The sequence below is a fragment of the Myotis myotis genome, unplaced genomic scaffold (genome assembly GCF_014108235.1).
Source record: "Myotis myotis isolate mMyoMyo1 unplaced genomic scaffold, mMyoMyo1.p scaffold_m19_p_1, whole genome shotgun sequence".
Taxonomy (NCBI): Eukaryota; Metazoa; Chordata; class Mammalia; order Chiroptera; family Vespertilionidae; genus Myotis; species Myotis myotis.
In genome coordinates, this window is record NW_023416313.1 from 81,919,838 (window position 1) to 81,943,468 (window position 23,631).

General features: G+C 48.9%; 1 protein-coding gene and 1 long non-coding RNA gene across 3 annotated transcripts in view; both read left to right on the plus strand.

Annotated features, from left to right (window-relative positions):
• The first annotated feature begins 7,514 nt into the window (after positions 1–7,514).
• The window catches only part of DIP2C (disco interacting protein 2 homolog C), a 384,021-nt gene continuing 367,904 nt past the window's right edge, over positions 7,515–23,631 (plus strand). For both annotated transcript variants that reach the window (XM_036342747.1, XM_036342757.1), the window contains exon 1: positions 7,515–7,847. In XM_036342747.1, the coding sequence (XP_036198640.1) occupies positions 7,763–7,847 (85 nt within the window). In that variant the 5' untranslated portion in view covers positions 7,515–7,762. The remainder of the gene's footprint in view (positions 7,848–23,631) is intronic.
• On the plus strand, positions 7,949–14,101 carry LOC118672858. Its single transcript, XR_004973230.1, has 2 exons — positions 7,949–10,349; positions 13,883–14,101. It is a non-coding gene; the product is annotated as an uncharacterized LOC118672858 (long non-coding RNA).

Consider the following 23,631-nt stretch of genomic DNA (forward strand, 5'->3'; position numbering starts at 1 on the left):
ATTCATGTACAAAATGAACTCAAAACACTCAATCACCTAAGTCCACCCACTACCCTGATGTGGTAGGTTCCTGACTTTCCATGATCTGTCCGTACAAACCAACTTCATGGTGGCTTCATGGTGGATGTGGCACCTACGGATGATTGAGGGGTGACCCACGTTTTCTCTCCACTGACATGCAGAGCCCATCTGGAGCCCTTTACAGGTGGTGCTCCATCCCTTAGCTGCCGTTAGTGTTGGTGCTAATGGACCACAGTGACCTACTTTCCTCTTGGGATCGACGGATGGTGGCCCCTGTGGCAGGTCAACAGCTGAGCAGCCCAGAGTTACACAGGTTGGCCATGCCCCATCCATCTGTGGGCTGTGGAGTGCCTCTTCCCTCCTCCCCCGATGTGTTCACTCCCTACAGGTTCTTTTTTTCCAAGAGCATGGCCTCAATGAAGCACGTGCCCTGAACCCTCACCCTGAGAACCCACCTTAGATCTCCTCAGTCCGTGTGCATGACCATGAGCAGGGTAGGAAGCCGAGGCACCAGAAATGACTATGGTAAGGCTTCCACCCCAACCAGGATGTGGATGTCCCTGATGGCCCCTCCTCTCCTGTTCCCGCCCAGTCCCATTCTCAAAGCATTAACTTTATCTCCTGATTCCGGAGGGTGATGGCCGGGCAGCCAAGGCCCTGGGGTCCCTGGATCTCTCTGAGACCAGCATGGTCAGCTGCGGACAGTGCAAACTTCACAACCTTTATTTTTATTTACTTTCATCCAGTGTGAGTGAGCTAGGACAGATGGACTCGAAAACACTGCTTTTAATTATCTTCATAATAATGCGATTCTGCATTTTACACAATTACATTTTTTAGACTCCACTTATGAACACGATGGTGGAGTTTTACTTGGTACAGTAGAAGCCATTTAGGAATGTACTTGGCTCCGTGTGTGTTTGTGTGTGTGTGTGTGTGTGTGTGTGTGTGTGTGTGTGTTTCTCCTCTATTTTGAAGAGATGAGTCTAGTTTAAAAGTTTTCTTTGACGATTCTGTTCCACTTTGTGGATTTTGGATGGTGAAATTTTAGTCCTCAACCACTCCTTTCTCTTCTGCTTTAAAAACTCCTGTTTTCAACACTCAAAGTCTTGTATCTTAAATCACTTTGTAAAACTTGAAGAAAAAAAAAAGCATATGCATCATTTGTTTCAGCCACTTAATTGATATGAGTTCTGGGAATGACAATTAATTTTAACATTAGCTTAATTACGCCAGACATTAGTCCATCATCATTGGCAAAAGAAATATATTATAAAAATATGATGCAGTCTAAGACCAAACAGGATTAATTTTTGGATGAGAATTTGTTCTTCCATGCTAATAAAAGTTCACAAAAACAATCATAAGTAATTACATTATTGGTAATTGCATATGGACTTATAATAACATATACAAGAAAATACTTAGGCTGTTTGTCCAAGACAAACGCACACACTGCTTTTCCATTGAGACATCTTTGCCTCACAGTTGAATTCTCGGCACTTCCAGTAGCGGTGTGGGTATTGAATTGATATGCTGTGGGATTCCTTTCTGCTTCTCTTTGGCTGGTAGACTGGTCTTGGTTAGCTAAATAGGTTGGAAAGTTCTTTACTTCCAGAGGATAGTAATGTAGCAGAAAGGCAGATGCACGCATGTTCACTGGACTTAATCACGTTCACATTCATTCTACAATGATGTTAAAAAAGTTACAGAAACGTTAACCATCTCCTGCGTGCATAGAGTAGCTTCATCCAAAGGTTCAAGCTGCTTTCTAAGTTCTAAGTAATTAAACCCAAACTTTCTGTGTCAGATTATTCACTTTTATCCTTGCTTTAAAACCAACACTCTACCCAACCTGCATTTCTGGTAATCTGGGGAGACCAAAATGAACCATAACCAAAAGCATACATTGCCAGGCATAGTTCTCTAGGGAGACTTCAGCTTAAGAAGACAGTGTCAGGCCCTGGCTGGATGGCTTAGTTAGTTGGAGCGTTGTCCCCGGCACCAAAAGGTTGCAGGTTCAATCCCCAATCAGGGCACTTACCTAGGTTTTGGGTTTGATCCCCGTTGGGTCTCGTAGGAGAAGGCAACTGATCGATGTTTCTCTCTCCCTTCCTCTCTCTTTAGAATGGATAAAAATATATCCTTGGGTGAGAATTAAAAAGAAAATAGAAGACAGTTTCATAATAGGGTTGTAAGCACCTTTCCCTCCAGGACTTAGGATAGGAGAACTTAAAGAACTCCCACTACAGAATTTTGCAACCAACCCTTCCTGGTGACTTTAGAAAAGTTAAAAAATTCACAAAACTGGAATGCACGGGAGAGATCACGGCATGAATGACTTCTACATAAATCTGATGAGGAGTGAAATAATCAACTCTTCACCACAGGAAGGCTCCGGAAGTGGAGGTGTGCGGGGAGATGCTATCTGAGGGCGAGGGCGCTCAGCTGAGGAGCATCGTGTTTCCCTCCCCTGGGCTCATTAATGAATCAGCCGGGCTCCGAGGAGGCCTTCAGAGTCCACTGGTTGAATCCGGTCTTTTACTGCTCTCTTCCATCCTAACCAGGTTTCTGAAATCTAGGGCCCAGTTAATGTGCGTTACTAAGTTTTCACTCAGAATTGGCTTGGAATTCAGTGAAACAGGAAAGATAGAGGTGAGGCCCTGTAGGTAGGTACATAGTGGTGACAAGTTACCCAGAGCAGACAGTAGAGCAAGATATAGACAGAGGTCCCCAAATCCTAATTTGCATGATGATTGGTTGAATAATTAGCTTTAGGTAGCTGCCCCTCTGTGGAACTCAAAACAATTGTCTTCAGAGCTTGTCTGGGTGAAAGGATAGAGGGGCAGAGATAGCTTTCAAGGTCTCATTTTAGCATTTCTTCCATCCACTGGCCTTGGGCTGGCCACCCCCTGGTGGGCCAGGATCCTCACGGGGTAACCTTTGTCTCCTGGACACCTAGATGTTTGTACTGTATCTCAGACCCTCTGGGTTTTATTAAGCAAAGCTGGCTTATTTGACAAATTAAACTATGCTCCTGTGTTAACAAATGCTAAGGATGTGTGACCCCTCCCAAGCAGCAGCCATGAGATTCTACTTAAGCTTTCTGAAGACAACTGACCACACTTCAAAGATGTAACTGGCTCTAGACGGTTGCTCAGTGGATAGAGCGTCGGCCTGCAGACCAAAGGGTCCCGGTTAGATTCCAATCAAGGGCACATACCTTGGTTGCAGGCTCCTCCCAGGCCTGGGCCCTGGTCCAGGCTTGTGCAGGAGACAACCAATAGATGTGTTTCTCTCACATCGATATTTCTCTCTGTCTTCCCCTCTCTTCCACTCTCCCTAAAAAACTATGGAAAGCCCTGACCAGTTTGGCTTAGTGGATAGAGCGTCGGCCTGGGGACTGAAGGGTCCCAGGTTCGATTCCGGTCAAGGGCATGTACCTTGGTTGTGGGCACATCCCCAGTAGGAGGTGTGCAGGAGGCAGCTGGTCGATGTTTCTCTCTCATCAATGTTTCTAACTCTCTATCCCTCTCCCTTTCTCTCTGTAAAAAATCAATAAAATATATTTTTTAAAAAAAGCTATGGAAAAATATCCTTGGGTGAGGTTTAACAAAAAAGAAAAAATAAATATGTAACTGTGATGATGGAGTGTCTAGGGCAGCAGTTCTCAACCTGTGGGTCGCGACCCCTTTGGCGGTCGAACGACCCTTTCACAGGGGTCGCCTAAGACCATCCTGCATATCAGATATTTACATTACGATTCATAACAGTAGCAACATTACAGTTATGAAGTAGCAACGAACATAATTTTATGGTTGGGTCACAACATGAGGAACTGCATTTAAAGGGCCAGAAAGTTGAGAACCACTGGTCTAGGGCAGTGGTCGGCAAACTGCAGCTCGGCAAACCGCGGCTCGCGAGCCACATGCGGCTCTTTGGCCCCTTGAGGGTGGCTCTTCCACAAATACCGACTTCTGTGTATGGGCCACGAAGTTTCAATCGCACTGTGTGCACGCGCCCGCACGTGGTATTTTGTGGAAGAGCCACACTCAAGGGGCCAAAGAGCCGCATGTGGCTCAAGAGCCGCGGTTTGCTGACCATGGGTCTAGGGGCTTTGGTGAGATTTTGAGGCAAATAGCCCTTAGCGCCCATTGACTCCATTCTAATAAACTTCTACTGGGTATTGTTATGTGCAACCTAGTCACACATTAGAACCAGGTTTTTAATACAGATAGACACACACGACTGTCAGTCAGGGTTTTCACTAAGCCCAGCACCCCTTGACGCTGCCAGGCTGCAGCAGAAGAGATAAGGGAACAGTCTTGCTCTGGTTCCAGTGCTGGACTGCACTTTGAGAAACGAGATGCTGTTTCTAGGTCCCTCACCACTGCAGAAGAATTGCAGACAAACTAGCTGCCGTATGAGATGCACAGATGACCTACGAATCCAGGTACACCAGGCGGCAAAGAGGTGTGTGAGCCCAGAGGTGGGAGAGCATCTTCCCAACCAGATCAGGAAGGAAGGCTTCATGGGAGAAGCAGCATTTGAACTGAAACTCGAAGGTGTAACATTTGGCATGTGGCTGTGACTCGGGCTGGGGAATAAGGAAGACAGGATGACAAGAAGAGGGAACATGTCCACAAGCAACAGACACAAGAAGTGGTGGACTCCCCACGGACAACCGAGAATTCTTGAGAACGCGGGTGCATGGCAGGGGCCGCAAAACAGAAAGTAGAGGAGAGAGCTTTGTGCCAGGGTCTGTGAAGCCTTCAGGGTCAAAGCAGGGAGCTCTCAGGCTTGTAGGCAGAGGACCCCTGTATAAGGCAGAGCCCGGACTGTCCCCTGCTCAGAGTGGCACTTTAGAACAAGTGATCTGGCAGCCATGGCAGGAAAGATTACAAGGACAAACACTTGGGGGTGGGGGGTGGAGGGATGTGCTCTGAAGGTCTGAATTAGGCAGTGGTCCTGGGCAGAGGGGAGGAGAGAGAGCGTCAGAGAACAGTTGTAGGTAGAAATCACTGACACTTGATAACAGGCATGGTTCAAACATGGGTAACAAGGAGTAAGGGAGGCTACCATCAGAGAATGAGCGGAGACTGATGTTTGGTGGGTATGAAAGATTCTGATTTCTGATTTGGACAGAACATGTTTTGAGGACATGGCAGAATTTCCAGATAAAGACATCTATAAGGCCATTGGAAATTCCACAAGTACACTATCCAATCTGTAGTCACCCAAAGACCTGTTAAAATGAACCGGCAGCTTGGAATCTCAGCCTGCTATCGATGTGCTATTTAATGCAAAATAGTAGTCTTCTTTGGAACCAACCTCAGTTATAGCATCTTCTGTAAACGATCAAGGCCCATCTGTGCACTGAAAAGGGAATATATTTTCATTTTGCCATCATCCTGCCCTACAGCGGCTTGATACTGCTTGCTGAGTGGAGTGTGCAGCCCCACTTTGCTGTAAGGAACGCCACGCTTTGCTCTGCAGACTGGGATTTGAATCCTGGTTCTGCTGCATTTTATTTCTCTAGCACAGTGGTTCTCAACCTTCCTAGTGCTGAGACCCTTTAATACAGTTCCTCATGTTGTGGTTACCCCCAAGCATAAAATTATTTTTGTTGCTACTTCATAACTGTAATTTTGCTACTGTTATGAATCGTAATGTAAATATCTGATATGCAGGATGTATTTTCATTGTTCGCGACCCACAGGTTGAGAACCGCTGCAAAGCTTTTCAATTGTAGCATGAAGGACTGGACTAGAGCCCCTCTAAGGCTCTCTATACCAGCGGTCTGTTTACCGTGAAAAGGAGAGAGATGGTGGTGAGGCCAGCAGTGCCCATTGACTCCATGTCCACCTTTTTCAAGCTTGTCACTGTCAGCTGCCCACTTCTCTCACATGTCCCCACCGAAAAATCAGGTCCGTATGAGAAATGCCCACAACTCTCTAAGTTGCCACTACGGTCAAGTCACTGGGAAATACAGGGATGAAGAAGGCTTAGTCTTTGTCTTCCAGAAGCTTACACTTAGGCCGATGAGGATGATAAAAAAAAGGTCAGGCAGGACAAGGGCAGTGAGCAGTGGGAGCACAGCAGGCAGGAGGAGAACATTTTCTGAGTTGACATTAGGGGTGGATGTAAGGGGTGTGGGCAGAGAGACAGGTGGGCACCTTGGGTGAGGGCGCACTCTGAAGGAAAGTGTGAAAGGCCTCCAGGAGGCCTTTTGGGAGCCCATGGGAGATGCAGTGGGACTGCAGGTTGATATCAGAAGGAAACATGGATTGGTCGCCTCCCTGTACGCCACTGACTGGGGATCGAACCCTCAGGATGACACTCCAATCAGCTGAGCCCCCGCTGGGCACAACCGCCTACTTTTGAAAGGGGAAGAAATGCCAGGGAGCTTCTGGGCGCTGACTCTGCTTCAGGGTCAAGTAACCGGTGGTGGGGAACTGACCAGGAAGTCGGTGGCACGTGCCAGGTGCGTGGCAGTCAGTGGCTTCAGTGGAAAGAGTGGTTACAGGAATGAAAATGAGGTCAGATGCCCCAGACTTTGTCCAGAGAGGATCGGGAAGACTGAGGAAGACAAACGTCTCTGAGGACCCTCTGGCCTGGAGAATTAGGAAACTGGTGCAGGTTGTAAGAAGTTAGGTATCTGGGCATCTCAGGTGATTCTGTTGGGCAGCTGGAGGCATGAGATAGCCTCCCCCAAACGATCATGCCCAGAGGCACAGATCTAGTAATTGGGGTGGGGGGTGGGGGAGGGGAGGACGCACAGGAATGGAAGTAAAAAGGGATGGAATCCTGGGTAGTGACGACGAAGCCCAGGGAAGAGGACCTGTTGAGGACGACAGGAGCCCCCAGCCGGGGAGAGGTGGGGTGCTGGGGACCGTGCCATTGGGCCACGGTCTTTCAGGTTGGCCTGGATGTGGACAGTAGACTTTCCCTCTCCTCCAGCCTCCTTTTCGAAGGTGGGGAACAAGGCCTGACAGATGCTCTGATTAGCCAAGAGCACAGGTTGGTGGGCTCTAGGAACTTTCAGCCCGGTACTCGCTTCATGGCCCACACTGTCCCGTCCAACGCCCCAAACTATTCATATAAAAAAAATTCAGCCCTTGAAAACCCAGAATACTTGAAGTTTCAACCTGGGAGGGTGGGGGGGATCCAGCAGGTATTTTTTGCCTTAAGCCAGAGGGAAGCCAGGTCCTGGGCGGGGCGGGGAGGGCCCGCGGGACCCGTGCGTGTGCTCCAGGAACGCGCGCTGAGCTGGCCCGCCCATCCCCGCCCTTGTGCGCGTCCCCATCCCGGTGCGCGCCTCGGTCCTGGCGCGTTTCCCCGCACCGCGCAACATCCGCACGCCCCCACTCCCATATCCCCCAGCGCACCCCGCAAGCCCCGCCAGCAGCCTCCGTCCTGGTGCGCGCCCCCGTCACTGCGCTCCCGCCCTCCCCATACCCCGCCTCTGGTGCGCGCCCCCGCCCGTAGCCCCCGCCCTGTTGGCGCCCTTGCCACCGCGCGCACCGGGGAGCACCCGGTGGAGCAGCCGAGCCGCGGCGGGACCGCGCCGGGCCGGGGGCGCGCGAGGACGCGGGGGCGCGGGCGCGAGGCCGCCCTGCGGGGCCGCGCGGAGGAGGCGCCGGAGGAGGAGCGCTGCCCGCCGGTGCCGCCGCTCTGTGCGGGTCCGGGATCGCTGGAGCGGCCAAGCCGCGGCCTGAAACAAAGAGGCGGGCGCGGCGCGATGGCGGACCGCAGCCTGGAGGGCATGGCGCTGCCGCTGGAGGTGCGGGCGCGGCTGGCCGAGCTGGAGCTGGAGCTGTCGGAAGGTAACAGGCCCGGCCGGGCCGCGCCGCGCTGTCTCCGGGAGGCCGCTGCGGGGTGGGCGGGCGGGCGGGCGCGTGGTCTCAGGGGCGCTGGGTCCCCGCGGTGCGTGTCACGGCCCCCACCCGGGCCACGGCGCGTCGTCGGCGGGCTGCGCTGCGGCGGGGCCTGGGGCGCGGGATGGAGCGGCCGGCCTGGCGGGCCCGTGTCCTTGTGCGCGTCCGCGCGCTGCCCCCGCGGCCCAGGCTGGGGACGTCTCGCGCCGCTCGGCCTGCAGTCCCCCGGCCTTGCTCTAATGCGAAACTTGTCGTTGGACTTGAGGGTTTGAACCCCGATGTGCCAGCCATCCTGGTGTTACTACGGCTCGGGGAAGCTGGCGCTACTATTGTTCGTGTGTGTTGTGATGCGAAGGGTGGGAGACTCGCAAACCTCCTACCTCAGGCCAGGTTCCCTGCCTGGCGCTCATCCCTCGGATTTGGAATTGGCGACAGATTTGCTGCCGTGATTTCGTGGACTGTTATGTACGGTTTCTTATTTGCTCTTAATGATGGGATCATGTGCTCAACTGTCATAAGTTTAGATCGGGTTTTGCTGTGCCTTAAAAAAAAAACACCCACTAAAGTTCCAAAATGTTAATGTTTAATATCTGTTCAGTATTCACCGGCTCACCCCGAGAAGGCCACTAACGTGCTGTGGTGGGTGGGGAGGGGCCGCTGTCTCGGGTTTATATTTGGAGCATGCAGCGTGGTGAACTTTGTGTGTGTGTGTGTGTGTGTGTGTGTGTGTGTGTGTGTGTAACGGTTTTGTGAGGGCCGGCAGCCAGAAAGTAAATTCATTCGTGCCAATTTCATCAGCAGGGAGGAGCCGATGTTGACTTTATGCTTTCCTTTTTAACACTTGCAGGGCACAGAAGGGAATAAAGGATGGGGCTGTGGCGTGGTGTTAGCTGCCTTTCCCGTGGTCCACGGACTATGTCTCTATGTCAGATCTGGGGTTCTGCAGGGTATCCCAATGATCCGTAGAGTTAAACAGCCCCATAGCAGAAGGAGGCTGCTTCCTGGACTCTGTGCTGAGCAGACACTGTTCCACCTGGTTGAAGATGTGAGGGCGTCGCTAGTACCCCAGAGGGCCGAGAGGTAGGCCATACAGAGTAGGCCCACGGGGGAACACTGTTGAGATGTACAGTGGTGGGTAAAGTGTGTGCTGTGGACAGTGCTCGAGGGGATGAAGTCTGTATTAGAAAACATTTGCTGGAGTTATTTGATTGTGTCGATGCTCAGATGGGTTTTCTCCCTCACTCATCAGCCCCTCAGAGCTCTAGTCTGTCATCCTCACTGCTGTTGTATGATTCCCAGCACCCATCACCCATGTATCATCTCAAACAAGCAGTTCTGCTCTGTCTGCATCTCTTCCATCAGGACTCATGGGGAGAGGATTCTTTAAATTAGTTTTCATGGAAACATCGGAAAATATTGTGGAAACACGTAGAATTTTCAGTGCCCAGTTCCTACAGAGGAGGATGGAAAAAACAAGTCTGTTTTAAGTGTCATCACGGTATCTCTGTTAGCAAAGGGGAGCCCCTGAACTCCACAGCACTGCTCACCTCCCCCTGTCAGCCTGGAAATAAGCTCGTATTTGCCTCTCTGAATCTGGGGCAGTGTTCTGAATGTGCATCCCGGCCCCCTCCTATGCTGGGAGCGGCCACTCATGGTCCCTTACGAACGTGTACATGGGACACACTGCCCTGCTCGATGGCACTCACCTGCCACCAGCTGTCGCTCTCGGAGGGTGAGTAATATGTTCCTGCTGCCCAGAGGATGGCAAAACCACTTTAGACCAACGTGTGCTCAACCCCATTCTCTGAACAGATTTTATAAAAGGGCTTAATGAATTTCTCATTGAGTGTCTGGGCAGAGAAAGGGATGTGTGTGTTTGCATTCAGGAAGCACATTATTGTTTTTCTTTCTACATAAACCTTGCTAGGCCTGGCCTGAAGAATGAAAGAATCAGAGGTTTGTGGCATCAGCTGGTGTAGCCTCAGCCCCTCTGTGCCACCCCTACCCCCTTGTCTTGCTTTGTCCCTGCTGAGTTGATAGAGTTGCTCTTTAAGGTCCTTTGGAATTTCAGGTCTTATAAGCACATAAGCGGTTTTACTGGCTTAAATGAAATGAACCGGGTTGTTTTCCAGTATTGCTCAGGAGAAATCAACGAGTGGAAGGATCAGAAATCTGTATCTCTCTACATTTTGGAACTTAAAAAATGCCCCAGCGTACCCGCTTCCACAGTGAAAAGTTAAAACAAGCCTTCGTGCCGAATTACTTAAGTATATTGCTTTCACATTTCCTGTTCCATCAGGACTCATGGGGAGAGGATTCTTTAAATTAGTTTTCATGGAAATATTGGAAAAAATTGTGGAAACATGTGGAATTTTCAGTGCTCGGTTCCTACAGAGGAGGATGGAAAAAACAAGTCTGTTTTCAGCGCATCACGTCGGTTGAAAAAACAGGGTGGGCTATCAAAGTTCTTACGTGGCCCGTGGGCGGTTAATCGTGCTCATTATTGGGATTTGCAGACAGTGGCCCTGCTTTGGTTGCACTGTCGGCTGGGTATTGCTATTGATGTTAATATTATTTTATTTTGGGGGGCCATTGCCTGCAGAACTCAGGGTACATTCCTGCTCTGCTGGTTGCCTCCTTGTTTCACTCTGCTGTGTGTTACGACCCAGTGCTCCCCTCACTGGGGAAAGCCAGCGCCTTTCCCTTAGAACAGCCTCTTAGAACAGCCTCGTCAGCAGGAGATGTGGCAGGCGGCCCCTCCTGTGGTTACTAGCAGCTACAGTCGGTGCTGTGGGGCCAGGCCTGGTGGGTCTGCTCAAATACTTGGGATTGAATGTGAGCCGGGGAGGAAGCCAGCCAGTGAGCTGTCCGCTGCAGGATGCCAGGTGGAGTGGCCGACACCCCTTTTCCTAGATCATTCTTTCTTCCCTTCTTTTGGCTTTTGGGATCTTGCATTTTTCTTCTTGGCTTTAAGAGGGTCCCCAGGTAATTTCATTAATAAGTGAATAAGCATTTGGCTTAAGGGATAACTTTAAATGGAAATACCAAAGTAGAGAGGAAACAGAAAACTTCTCAAAGACAGACTTGTCTTGTTTAAAACACTCGTTTGTTGATTGAGATTGAGCAGTAAGTTTCTCTGTGAACGGATGATGCTCGTACACGGAGGCACTCGCCCCACCCTTTCAGGAGCGGCTGGGCTCTTTGGTAGAACTGGGGACATTGCCTTGTGGTATAGCCTGCGAAAGATTTGTTGTTTGCACAAGAGGCGTCTTTATAAAATATACGGCATGTCAAACCCTTTGTGGCTTTTTAGTTGTTGGTATAACTACTTACTTCCTACCTTCTGCTTATGGGGGGTACTCAGCCCATGCTCTGCTTGGCTGATTAATATGCCCAGTTACTTTAACGGCTCATTTTATTCCATCATAGAGTCCAACTTGAACATTTTCTTAGTAAGTACGAATCTGCTTAAGGAGGTGAATGCTAACTGAAATGTCAGCCTTTTGTGCTAGTCAAGGAACCAATAATTTTTTTAAAAAATTGCAGATGAGCAGCGCACAAGCAGCTTGCACATTCCTGTCACCAAAGCGTAAGATCTTCATGAGGTGGCATTTGGAAGGTGTGTGCACTTAGGGCAGGGTGGGGAGCTTATGAGGCTGGAGAAATCGTTTGGTATGTTTGACCAAATACAGCAGGCTAAATTTTAAGTTGATGTTATAAATATCCAAATGGCCCTTGGCAGAATAAAGGTTCCCCACCCTTGATCGAGGGGGTGGCATTTCCAGGGCTATTGGGCCCAAGATATCAGATACACTTTGCTCTAAACTCGAATTCTGTCCCCCCACCCACTTTCCAGCCCCTGTTCTTTCCTTGGAGGTCCCTGGTGCTACAGAGCTAACAGCTCTGTGGAAGCTTAAAGCGTAGGACCACCTTCTGAGGTCAGTAAGCAAAGACCCAGCTGTCTCTAATGCCACCCAAACTTTGTGTATATTCTCCTCACGGAAAGGAAACAGTTGATTCTGGAAAACAAGTGTGTAAAAAAAAATTCCCCCCCCCCCAAAGTCTCATTGATAATTTGTTGTAAGTGGGCGAGGAAGAAGGGAAGGGGTCAGCAGAGGGAGGGAAATAGAAGCTGTGGGGGCCCCTGAGCCACTCCAGCTGGAATCAGATCTCAGCATAGTTACAAAATGTGTTAACTCTGTTACATCCATCTCACCCGTAGCCCTATGTATCACGGTGAGTGAAGTGGAGTACTCGGCCTGATGAATGTAAAATATTGTTACCTGCATTAAAAATATTTATAAGATGGCAGCATTGACATGTGTGGGATTTGAAGTGGGTGGACTTGAATTCTAAGAGTTTTTCAGAGCTATGAAAATCGTTCCGTTTGAAAGTTCTTTTCTCTATGAATTAATATAGGTGTCAAGTTTGTCCAGGAAGCTAGGAAAGTAAACATACACACACATTAAGGCATAGATCTGTAACACTGCTCCAAATGCTTATAAGATATTTGCAGTGCTGTACTCCTGCTTAGATCTGAACTTTATGAGGTTAAAGCCGTAACAACAGCTCTATTTTGTTTTAGACTGGGCCCACGGGTTTTATATTCTTGTTATGGTTTGAGGCTACAAGCTGTTGGATGCTATGAGTCACTTCTTGTCTTCCTCCTCCCAGCCTTCTTCAAATGGCTGTCTCTTTTTTTAGAGTTGATTTTTTAAAAAGCAGTGATTTAGGGGATGAGTAGTAGCATTCTTCTGAATTGCAAAGAGAATGTATCGGATCATCTTGGTTTTGATGTCATGTATATGGACTGACTCACCAGTCCAACTCCTAGTCATATTAGTAAGATCATTTCTAGTTCTTCTCATAATTACTCAGGCACCTTAAAAAAAAAAAAAGAAGCATATTCTTGGTGCAGTGAGTTGATTTAGTTTTGCACATCAGTATTTATCCTGGGAATCAGGGACGTGTCATCAGCTGTAGCGTGGACAGCGCCTCGTGTGATGTGATTGGTTTCCGGCCACTTTTCATTGAGTTGGTGCTCTCCTCGCCCTCCGGTTTCTCTCTCTGTACACCTACCTCTACTTCCAAGGTTGCTGACTTTATCTTTCTTTTGTGATTTTTTTGGTGTTCCATACAAAGTTTGCCTACTCTTGTTGCCAGTGCTCTGTTCTTTCTGCTAAGAGCGTCAAAAACTTGTCACCTCTCAAAAGAAGTAATTGCACCAATTTGTTCCTGATGATAATAAATAGGGATCTCAGAGAGGCAAGGCAAACTGGGGTTCCCAGGAAGGGGCTGGGGTGCAGGAGCCAGTGTGACAAGGAATGGGGTTTCTCACTTCTGAGCATATGGATGCTGCCCTTCTGTCTTCAGGTCCCAGTTGGGGTATTCATTTTTAAAAATATATTTTTATTGATTTCAGAGAGGAAGGGAGAGGGAGAGAGAGATAGAAACATCGGTGATGAGAAGGAATCATTGATTGGCTACCTCCTGCACACCCCCTACTGGGGATTGAGCCCACAACCCAGGCATGTGCCCTGATCGGGAATCGAACTGAGACCTCCTGGTTCATAGGTTGACGCTCAACCACTGAGGCACACCAGCCGGGCTGGAGTATTCATTTTAATAAGCCTTTGAGACAAATGGAGTGGGAAAATGCTGAGATACTGAGTTGTAAAAGTCAAAATTACAACAAGCAGACTTTTTTGGGGGGGGGGGTGAGGGAGGGTTTGCTATTTAGTTTTTTGCAATGCTATTGAATTCTGTCTTTTGAATATTCTCTTGATACCCTTGCATAGTAACATGGACTCCCTGTGCTGTGTGAATTACAAATTGAGAGAGTTCTTTACTGTGGTTTGCACAGTAGGTATGGAACACGGGAAAAACTATGCAAGCTTGTGATGGTCTTTGATTGATAGTAGGTAAAATAGGTCTTTCTCTTCTGGGCTGCTGGTTTTAAATCTTGTTTTTCTTTTGCTTCTTAGGTTGGAACTGTTTCTGTGCCTAATGAAGAGATTGAAGACCATGGGCAGATCTAGCTAGTTGTGTCAGCACCAGAGCCAGGGATTCCTTGCACACCCGTCTGCAATCACGCACGATTATTATTATGTTTTTACTGAATTGTTTAGTTAGTCAAGTCATAGATTTTTCTATTTGTTAGAGAAAATTTGTAACATTTAAAATAAAAAAACTGCCTGAACATCTCACCTCTTCCTTACAGGCTACTTCAGATGCACAGCCTCAGGCCTCCACCGGTGCGTGGGGAGGAGGAGGCAGGCCTCCACTGCCTGACTCGCTTCTGGCCACTTAGTCCTGCCCAGAGGAGACTTTATTCTAAAGTCTCAGGGGTGATTCTGTGTGTGTTCTGACCAAACGTCTTATAAATGTTGCTGCCATATTTCAGGAGTTCATACAACAACTAAAGCTTAGGGAGGGAAGAGGCCCTTAATGACCTATCGGGACTTTCCCAGGTGCGTTTGTGGATTAGCTGTGCTTGTTCCCTTGCGTGCACAAGGAGCCTCGTTTCTTGACTCTAACACTCAGGAAAACAGGAGCATCTACCCTGCGTCCTGGTTTTATTTCCCGTTCCCCTTTCTCCCCACGCTGAGATTCACTTCCCCATGAAGATGAAGGTGGCATGAATCCACCCTTACCACCCACCGAGGAAGGATCAAGAGACGCTTCCTGGGCAGATAGATTTTGTAGGTCAGTTTCCTGAAATGAATATGGAAATGGAAGCTGTTATGACTTCACCTTCCTGGGCGTTTCTGGGTCTTCATGAGTAAACGAATAGAGCAGTGATGGCGAATCTATGACACGCGTGTCAGAGGTAACACGCGAACTCATTTTTTTGGTTGATTTTTCTTTGTTAAATGGCATTTAAATATATAAAATAAATATCAAAAATATAAGTGTTTTACTATGGTTGCAAATATCAAAAAATTTCTATATGTGACACGGCACCAGAGTTAAGTTAGGGTTTTTCAAAATGCTGACATGCCGAGCTCAAAAGGTTCGCCATCACTGGAATAGAGCATGGCCAGATATGCAGTGTTACCATTACCCATATGCTGACAAAGATGTGGCTTATAATTCATCATATAAGGATGTCAAGTGTATCTCAGAGCAGTTGCAAAGCCTGATATTGTCACGGGAAAGGAACAGATGAAACCGCTTAGTTAGCCAAATGCTTCAGGAAGGACAGGTTCACTCAGGAGCCGTCAGTTTGAGGGGCTGGATTATATGAGACTAGGAATTTAAGTCCCAAAACACACTTTTCACTTGTGGGTGACCTTCTTCTGTGCTTCTCGCATCTCTGAGTCTTCCTGCTTCCTATTTGCGGGGATTTGTGGGAGGATATTGAGATTTCTCTGGGCTGAAGGTCTGATCTGCTGCAAAGTCTTCCTGCTTTTCATACGTCAGAGGGTGTGTCCAGGGCTCTGTTGGCCGCACCACCTACAGCATTGTCTCGGTAAGGGAGCTCGTCCTCCCTGCCTCAGTTTCCTGAGTTGTCAGCTGGGTTGTCACGAGGACCAGAGAGGCAGTGAGTGTCACAGTGCCTGCCTGGTAAATACCACGACTGCTCTGAGTCTCCTCCAGGTGCTGGGATGAGCTCTTTGTACTTCCAACTCCTAGTGCTCCCCTCCCCCCCGAGTTTATTCGCAGGATTAGGGGTTACAGTGACTATCAGAGTGGCCTTAGGAGAAAGGAAGTGGGAGGAGTCCTCCCAAGGTGCCGGCAGGGTGTGGGAAGCACTTTTACTTCTTCTGAGAGGACTCACCGCACTTCTTAACAATTGCCTGGCCACTTACCCTGCACTGGGATAATTTCAGAGCTGCGATGCCTTTTTAAAGATAAAACTTGTTTCTTCCTGGTGGCCTTTTTGAGTCAATAAGCCTGTTACTCCCCCGCCCCCCCACCACCCCCTACCTTTTTTTTAAGCTCCTTTGCTTTTCAAGAGAAAAGTAGGGGAAGGATGTCCTAGCTCAGATTCTAGTCCAGGTGCACCTGGGAAGGTGTCCTGTTAGGGTCTGCTCCAGGTGCACCTGGGAAGGTGTCCTGTTAGGTTCTGTTCCAGGTGCATCTGGGAAGGTGTCCTGTTAGGGTCTGTTCCAGGTGCACCTGGGAAGGTGTCCTGTTAGGGTCTGTTCCAGGTGCATCTGGGAAGGTGTTGTACTAGGGTCTGTTCAGGTGCATCTGGGAAGGGTGTCCTGTTAGGTTCTGCTGCAGGTGCATCTGGGAAGGGTGTCCTGTTAGGTTCTGCTGCAGGTGCATCTGGGAAGGGTGTCCTATGAGGTTCAGCTGCAGACCACCTTGGACCTCCAGTGAGAGTTGCTGGAGGAGCTGCCTGGGTAGCTTCTGCTGCAGTCCCCCTCCTCTCTCTGCTGACTGACGAGGAAGCACAGAACACCACCAGCTGTGACTCTGACACATCTCCTCCTAGACGTGCGTGGAACGTGGCATCAGTGTGTGTGGAGGGAGGCCAGCTGACACCTCTTCTCATCATGTGTGATGACTCCTGCACATGGATATGGGCTGCCGGCCACAGGTGGAATGACTGGAGCCTGCAGCAGTTCCGAGAGGCCAGGCTACTTCCTTCCGAAGTGGGGAGGGGCAGGGGCGTGACCTGGCAGCATGGCCAGAGGCCCTGTCCCAGCTTGACAGACACCTCGGATGTCCTGGGGCTTTTTCCTTACCGTCCCTCTGGCAGTCTTCTGCCTTAAGCACCTTTGGGTTTGTGACTGTGAGTGAGATCAACTCTCATAAGCTTCTTCTTTTAAAATAAAAACCAGAGATAGAGTTTTAAGGCTGCCCCCATGTGAACTTAATGGTATTGCAGAAATTATGGCTTCAATTATCCTATATAATAAAAGCGTAATATGCAAATCAACCAAACGACCGGTCGTTATGACGCGCATTGACCACCAGGGGGCAGATGCTCAGCGCAGGAGCTGCCCCCCTGGTGGTTAGTGCGCTCCCACAGGGGGAGCGCCGCTCAGCCAGAAGCTGGGCTCATGGCTGGCTAGTGCAGCAGCAGTGGCAGTGGCTGGAGCCTCTCCCACCTCTGCTGCAGGTGGGCAGTAAGGAGCGAGGGGTCCCAGACTGCGAGAGGGATGTCTGACTGCCAGCTTATCCCCGGAGGGCTCCTGGACTGCTAGAGGGCACAGGCCGTGCTGAGGGGCCGCCCCCCCCCCCCCCCGCTCATGTATAATAACTGACAATTTAAGAGTAACATGAAGTAATAAAGTGGAGCTGGACTTTGCTAGATTCTTAAGTGAGCATTATCAGGCTTCAGAAACATCTTTTGTTCTTATTTGGGCAAATGCAATGGATGCTTAAAAGCGGTTGAGATTTAGTAATATAAAGTAATCTTTAAGGATCTATTTAAGCAAGGGTGTGATTCCATTAAACTTAAGTCATTAAAATGTACCCATTTAAGGCCAAGGAAATAACTATCAACTTGCCAGGGTTGAGCCTGTTCCTAGTATTACCAATGTGCACTGTAATGGTCCCCTCTGCCCACATGTTACTGTGGCAGCACTGTATCAACGCTGTAAAAGTAAGACGTGTGGTGGGTGGTCTTATTATTTCATTTTGCTCAGTTCCAGTGAACATAATCTTATTGCAGTGGCTGGGCTTCCTCCACCGACCTCAGCATTGTCGTTCACGGGGCCAAATGGGAAATGGCACCTGGGCTGCTTTGCCTCTGATACCAGAGTCCAGACGTGGAGCGTTCTTTCCCTCTTAGTTGCGTGTACACAAATTAACGTGAAAAGGAAGTAGAATGTGCTTTTCTTTTCCCCTCCCTCTGTAGATGGTGATGAGTTATTTAGATCTCATGCTAGAGAGGCATGTATAGTGCCTGCTGGTGTTTTAGAATTCCCTGTTCTTAGGAAGGTCTGGGCCTGGACACAGAGCAGGAAGCAGCCTTGATTTTGTTTGTTTCCTTGATGACTTGTTTAGTGTTTGACACAGATAGGGTTCTGGATGAAATGTGCTCTCGTTAGAAAGTGTGTCAGCGAAACGGGGGCTTTCAGAGAGTGTTCTGTGTCCCGTGACTATAGGAGAGCGAGGCCTTGGGGAAGGCAGGGGTGGGGGCCCCTTGGTGGCCCTGCCATTTGGCCGGGGGTGGAGGTTGCTGGTGGAGAACGCTCCCCAGGGACAGGAAGCTCACACACGGGGCTGACTGCGTCAGTGGGACCACGGGGCAGTTTTGATAACTGTGACTGATTCTTGAGAAATGTGGGGCGGGGAGTGGTACTTGGAACACCAGCGTTCCGTGAGACTGAGATGTAAAATGAACCTTGCAATTGCATGGTGCCTTGTAGCTTTCCTGTTGATCTTTTTTTAGTCCTCTGAAAGTATTTTCTAAGGAAAGGATGCTCTCTTCTCTGGGCAGGCGAGGAGGCTGATTTTCACATGGTTAGAAAGCCATCATGAATGTTAGAACCGTGGTTTCCTGACACAGTGTGAGTGTCCTGGGTGAGCTGGCCGGCCTTAGGGCTTGGGAGAGGCGTGTTTTCTTTTGATCAAGGATTGGGGGATCCAGGCTTCTCCTCTGAGACCAGCCCACGGAGCTCTGTGCCAGCTGTGGGTACCCTCGGAAGGGGAAGCAGTGGCAGGCCCCTCCTCAGTAGTCTGTCCCCACCTCGAGCAGCAAGTCAGTGAGGAAAATGCTGGCTTTTTCTTCTACTTGGTTGTAGAGCAGTGGTTCTCAACCTTCTGGCCCTTTAAATACAGTTCCTCATGTTGTGACCCAACCATAAAATTATTTTCGTTGCTATTTCATAACTGTAATGTTGCTACTGTTATGAATCGTCATGTAAATATCTGATATGCAGGATGGTCTTAGGCGACCCCTGTGAAAGGGTCGTTCGACCGCCAAAGGGGTCGCGACCCACAGGTTGAGAACCACTGTTGTAGAGGGATGGAGGCTTCTGCGGCACATTTTCTTAGCTGGCTGCCTCTAGGACTTTGCATTTAAAATCTAGTCTGTCCTCTCGGGGTGGGTCCATGGGTGTTCACTGTACCGCTCCTCACGTTTTTTCTGAATGCTTGAAAATTTCCTATGTTTCTCCTGGAAGATAAAACATAAGAAACGCAACCCCTTGAGCTAACTTTTCTGGATGGCAACCTTTAGAATCAGGAAGCCGGATATGGTACGGTTTTATCAGAAATCTTGATCGTTTTGGTCAAGAGACAATGCTGTTAATTCTTGGTTGTGTCGTGTCTGGGAAAAATACTCTGAATGAGTTTCCAGGAATACCCTCTTCAGCGTCTCTACCAGAAAAGAGTGGCCTTCCTCAGAGCTTCCCTATTACACTAACCGGGGTGATGGTGAGCACCTTCAGGCGGCCACTCATCACTCACAGGCCATCGATTTTTATGTGATGTGGAGTGCTTTTATAAGCGGAGTGCCCGTTCTGATCTTCTCCAGCTCCTGCAGGGATGGGCCCACATCTGATGCACCTGAACCATGCTTGTCTCTGGTCCCCAGAGAACTGGCCTGGTGTCTGTAGGGATGCGTGGTGCCTAACGTGGACCTCTGAATCAGACGCTGAAAGTACTGGTAGACAACTGTGAACAAAGTCTGCTCTCTCTGTGGTGGGGGAGGATGCTTACGTATTTCGTAGCCACCACTCACTGATTACTCACTGTGCGTTGCATTAAATGTATGACAGATACTACCTTCTAGCCCAGCCGTGGGCAAACTACGGCCCGCGGGCCGGATCTGGCCCGTTTGAAATGAATAAAACTAAAAAAAAAAAAAAAGACCGTACCCTTTTATGTAATGATGTTTACTTTGAATTTATATTAGTTCACACAAACACTCCATCCATGCTTTTGTTCCGGCCCTCCGGTCCAGTTTAAGAACCCACTGTGGCCCTCGAGTCAAAAAGTTTGCCCACCCCTTATAGCCTGAGCGAAAGTACACTTGTCCCTCAAAAAGGGGAAGTGTTAATTAGCTGGCCCAGTCGCCGGCTTTGCCCTTAGAACTCTTTCTGCCGCTACTGTCACCTGCTTGTCACATGATAGCTTTCCCAGGGGAGGCCCTCACTCCTGCAGTTAGTTAGGCAGATCCCAAGTAGGACATACAATTTTTCTTTTTCTTTTCTTTCTTTTCTTTTTTTTTAAATCCTCACCTGAGGATATTTTTCCATTGATTTTGCAATGAATGAGAGAAATGTGAGAGAAACACATCAATGGATTGCCTCCTGCACGAGCCCCAACCAGGGCCCGTGCTGGGAAGGAGCCTGCGACCAAGGTGTGTGCCCTTGACCGGAATCGAGCCCGGGACCCTTTGGTCCGCAGGCCAGTGCTCTAGCCACTGAGCCAAACCAGCTAGGGTGGAAATACAGTTTTTAAAAGATGGCAAGTTTCATGGTATCCGTGATTTTTCTTTTTTATGTATTTACTTCCATATACCCTAAATGATAGAATTTCCCCACCTGATAGAACAGTTCCCTTGATTACGAGCCATTACTGGTACAAGCACTCCTTGTTTTATCGAAATTCATAGTGCTGCATTTTTTTGCAAATTGAAGGCAAGACCCACCACCAGCAAAAGATGACTCACTTTATCTGACACTCGCTTTATGGCGGTGGTCTGAAACTGAACCCTCGAAGTCTCCAAGGTCTGCCTCACAAAATTCTGTGAGGGACATTTTGGGAACCTGTAGTCTCAGAAAAGGTCCTCTATTTTTATAACCATAATCTGCTTAATAAAGTGGTTGGGATTGTGGCTGTCTTTTGTTGTCCTATTTTTTTATTTTTAGACCCTTGAGAGGAAGCAATTTAGTGATTATTCAGAATTGTGAAGATAACCTAGTGATTAGAGAATCTCATTGGATAAATCTGATATCTTTCTTTCCTTTAAGTAAATAAAAATATCTTGATCCAGGTCAATGTTAGCAGGAATAACTTGTTTCTAAAACAGATAAAGATTCTTGTGTGACACGTGCCCATCCTGGGATAGTGTCTCTAGAATATTCTAGAACATCCACCTCTACAAGTGTGTCCCCTCCCTACTCCCTGATTATTCATGTTTGCACCCGATTTTTTAACCCATGTATCCAAGATGGTCGTTACACACGTGTGCGTGTGACGTCTTTTCCTACAACAGGGGCCTTCTGAATACTGTTTTTGGACAGTGCCGTTTCCCATGTGCTCAGCCAGAAAGCATGTAGCTCCTCCCAATGGAGACAGATGTTCCGGCATCAGGAGCCCGAGGACTTTTCCTGTCATATGAAGCAAATAGATCCCAGAACAAAGCTGGTTTTGTGTGCTCTGCATTTACCATGAACTTTGTTGCAAAAGTGGAGCGAATGCTTCCCTACATACCGGAAACCACGTGACTCGCTTCAACAGAAAACATGGAGCATCAGTTCTCCAGTTGGGTCATTTTGCATATTTGCGATGGCACCTGTTCCGTAAGCTGCGAAAGCCACTCCCTCTTGGCCTCGCCAGGCCATGGTTGGCCCAGTTCACAGAAACAAGATCATTTGCCAGTTTCAGTATTTCACATCGCAGGCTGCCCCTTGTCTGAATCATAACCCAATTTGAAAGGAAGATACAATTTGACTTTCAGTGGATTGTCTTAATGTGGTTATCCATGGCTGGATCATTATACTGTGTTGTGAATTAGTTTTACTTTTGGATTTATCCTCATAATACAGAGTGTTCCAGAGGAAAGCATTAACACTGTTACTTGTAACTTGGACTAACTCTTGATTTTTATGAGCTGATAACGGTAATGGTGAATTTAATTTCCATTTCTCACGTTGTTCTAAATTCTAAGGTCTTTCTTTGGTCACCGCTTCTCCCATGTTCTTTCCTTCTTATCCATCTACCCTTTCTGCTATTTTTGTCTTCTTTCATACCCAGAGGCCCTCAGCGTGTGGTGTGTGGTGGGTCCTGCTTGCTGTGAGTCTTTTGTAACCGTGGAAAGGACTTTTTCTTTTGAGCAAGACTGCTCCAAACAAATTTCAGTTGCTCAAGTATCACCTGTTTTGTGGACGGTCTGTGGACAGTTTTAATCCTTTTTCTGTGGGGCTTTGGCTGACCTTTCCTTGCCCTCCTCATGACTCCACCAGCCCATGTGCCTATGCTCTGAACGCCTGCCTCATCACGTAGAGCGGTTAAATAAGCCACACGTTGCCGCCTAAGCACCCCTCCCTGGCGTGTGAGTGTGGATTGTGTTTTGTTACTGTGGGGGACCCTGAGGATCCTGGCCTCTGGGAATGCCTCCCATTGAAGTGGTATAAAATGGGATGTCGGTGTGAGTATTATCGTAACTCACGGAGCAGATGACAAAGATGCTTCCATCTGAACAGCAGCTGACCATCCGGTTTGGAGGGGGGGGTGACCTTTTGACAGAGCAGCTGGCGCTTGCCCTACCCTGAAAGCTGTGCTTGCCCCGTTTTCCGTTTTGTACGTAGAATCTACAGTTCCTAAAGGGATGTGTTGGCTGATTTGAAGCGGGTAAACTAGTGATACAAATGCTCTCTGGAGATTAAGTTAAGTAAGTTTGCCATATAGTGTGTTGTTTACTATTTAATACTAAATAGAGTCGATGAGCACGTAGCTCAGTGGTTCTCAACCTTCTGGCCCTTTAAATGCAGTTCCTCATGTTGTGACCCAACCATTAAATTATCTTCGTTGCTACTTCATAACTGTCATGTTGCTACTGTTATGAATCGTCATGTAAATATCTGATATGCAGGATGGTCTTAGGCCACCCCTGTGAAAGGGTCGTTTGACCGCCAAAGGGGTCGCGACCCACAGGTTGAGAACCGCTGACGTAGCTGAACGGCCCAGCCCTGTGAGGCAGAGGTTGCTTTTGCCCTCTGAGGGTTCGAGCTGTCTTTTCTTTCCTGAAGCACTTACTTCACGGGCAGTTTTTGAGTGAGGTTCCGTAGTCCACGCTGTGGGAGTGGTGACCGTCGCTTCTGTAATGCAGAGGAAGGCAGGACACAGGCCGGGGGAAGTTCCGCACAGATGGAAGAGACAACTTACCGCGAGGACCCACCACAGCTCCACGTGGAGCTGAGTGCCAGACGCGTGACCTCAGCTCCGAGAGCTCCGGGTTTAGCAGGAGCGGCTGGGTGACGAGGGCCTCAGCGTGCTGGGGAGGCCGCAGGCCCTGGGCCTTGAGGGCTGGCAGACGGGCCGGGGCCTTTGCAGAGGGGCCGAGGCCAGCTGTGCTGGGTGTGGGCTGTCACTCAGCGAGGCCCTGCCAGGCAGTGCTGCCTGTGGCTCCTGTGTTCTGGGTGAGAGTTCTGACCCTAGTCTGCCTGGCTGGCTGGCTGGCTGACTGGCTTTGGGCTGAGGCATGGGGCCTGGGGTCTCGGGCACTGAGTTTAATGGGACAATGGCATCTGGGCCTTTCCTAGTTTTCAGAGGTTCATGCGATTGGGGCTTTTCTTTGTTTTCATCTCTATGTCCATCCCATCCAAGGGAGCGACTGTATAAGGGTTGACAATAAACTTTGACGCTATGATTTTGAGTAGGAAGTTAAGCCCTGAGTATGAGGCTGTCACCTTGGAGATGACCTTATTCAACCTCCTCACTCTCTGAGCCGGCTTATGGAAGCGGGAGGTGCAGGGACTTGCAGAGGTCGCCAGTTAGAGGTCACCTGTCAGCGGCAGAGCCAGGGAACAGTCTCTTCTCTCTGCAGGTCCTCTCCCAGCAAGGCTTTGCTTCCTTGCAGGCGCGACAAGGCGGGCAGCGGGGG